Source organism: Amyelois transitella, chromosome 28 (genome assembly GCF_032362555.1).
Source record: "Amyelois transitella isolate CPQ chromosome 28, ilAmyTran1.1, whole genome shotgun sequence".
Taxonomy (NCBI): domain Eukaryota; kingdom Metazoa; phylum Arthropoda; class Insecta; order Lepidoptera; family Pyralidae; genus Amyelois; species Amyelois transitella.
This window is the reverse complement of record NC_083531.1, coordinates 5,025,030-5,026,623: the sequence shown is the minus strand read 5'-3', so window position 1 is coordinate 5,026,623 and position 1,594 is coordinate 5,025,030. Positions and strand designations below refer to the sequence as shown.

The 1,594-nt window shown below is 38.8% G+C and overlaps 1 protein-coding gene across 1 annotated transcript; it reads left to right on the top strand.

Moving 5' to 3' along the window:
* The first annotated feature begins 281 nt into the window (after positions 1-281).
* LOC132903578 (zinc finger protein 436-like) lies at positions 282-1,594 on the top strand. Its single transcript, XM_060952167.1, has 2 exons — positions 282-330; positions 900-1,594. Exons 1-2 carry the CDS (start codon positions 282-284, stop codon positions 1,592-1,594), a joined length of 744 nt encoding a protein of 247 aa, XP_060808150.1.

The following is a 1,594-nucleotide window of genomic DNA, read 5'->3' as shown; positions in this document are numbered from 1 at the left end:
TAGGAACTGAACACATTTGTTACGTGTTTAAGTGGTGACCTCCCAAATAATTTTTACGATTAAGGGGTTTTGGAGGTAGGATTTATATATAGATTTATTTATATATAGATGTATATATATATTACATACATCTATATATATATATATATATATATAGATGTATGTAATGTCAAACAACTCGGGCAGGTTGTAAGTACTATGTAAGTTGATATACCCACATATATATATATATATATATAATATATATATATAATTTATATGCTTGCAGAAAACTTTTTGTGATGGACGGTGCTGTTGGTCAGGGTGGATCTCTGCCCAGCTTTGACGTTGGTAAGTTTAAGTTAAATAACGTGCAATAGCCACATAACATTTGATTTGTGAGCTGCATTGTTCCTGGCATATTGTTGGGCATATGTCCACATACCCACATTGTCCATCCCGCAGCCACCACACGTGTCATTTCTGAACATCCATGACGTGAATATTGAATATTATGACGGCACCTTTACCTCGGCCGTGTACCAATGACTATTTTCAAAGTTATGTACATTAGTTTGAATACTAACCGATGCGTTTACGGTGAGGGAAAACATCGTGAGGAAACCTACACACTCAGGCGACTAGATATTAGGTTTATCTGCAAAGGTTGCGGAGGTCAGATGGGAGTCGCTTCGTGTAAAAACCTGACTCAGCTAATCTGGGGTGCGTGGACAAAGGCATACCCCGGGCTCCTCTCCAGAGTGATGAGGATGCAACCTCGACTAAAGCCAGGGGAGAAAAACGTCTTAATTAAATAAACAATTTTAGCATTTTGTTGTTTGGATTTGAAGTATGTTTTAATTTTGTATTTATTTATGTTTAACTTATGCTTTCTTCTCAAGTCAGCTGATTAATTACAGATACTGCGTCAGCTGACACATCTAGAGCTGACAAACGGCAACCAGGTGCAGGAAGTACAACCAACAGGACACAGCGCGAGTCTCGACGGGAGTCAACGTCACGGAGTGGTCAGGGTCCACTCCAATGTGATGTTTGTGATAGACGTTTTAAATGTAAATCCAAATTTGACAAACATTATAGAACTCATACTGGCGAAAAACCTTATAAATGTGACGTTTGTCAACGCGGTTTTGGTCAGAAGGGTGATTTAACAAAACACAGGAGAACTCACACTGGCGAAAAACCTTATGAATGTGAAGTGTGTCAACGCCGATTTAATTTAAAGGGAAACTTATTACAACATCGTAGAACTCATACTGGCGAAAAACCTTATGAATGTGACGTGTGTCAACGCGGATTTGTTCAGAAGGGTGATTTAACAAAACACAGTAGAACTCACACTGGCGAAAAACCTTATGAATGTGACGTGTGTCAACGCAGATTTAATGTGAGGAGTAGTTTAAAAAGACACCTTAGAACTCACACTGGCGAAAAACCTTATGAATGTGACGTGTGTCAACGCAGATTTAATGAAAGGAGTAGTTTAAAAAGACACTTTAGAACTCATACTGGTGAAAAACCTTATGAATGTGACTGTTACGCCGTCGCAAGGCGGAATTTACTTCGTGTCATTGCCTCACTGACTCACTTTTAG

Coding starts and splice junctions, on each gene's coding strand:
- LOC132903578 (XM_060952167.1), top strand. CDS start 282: ATGGACGGTGCTGTTGGTCAGGGTGGATCTCTGCCCAGCTTTGACGTT. Junction 331..899: donor TCTGCCCAGCTTTGACGTTG/GTAAGTTTAAGT, acceptor GATTAATTACAG/ATACTGCGTCAGCTGACACA.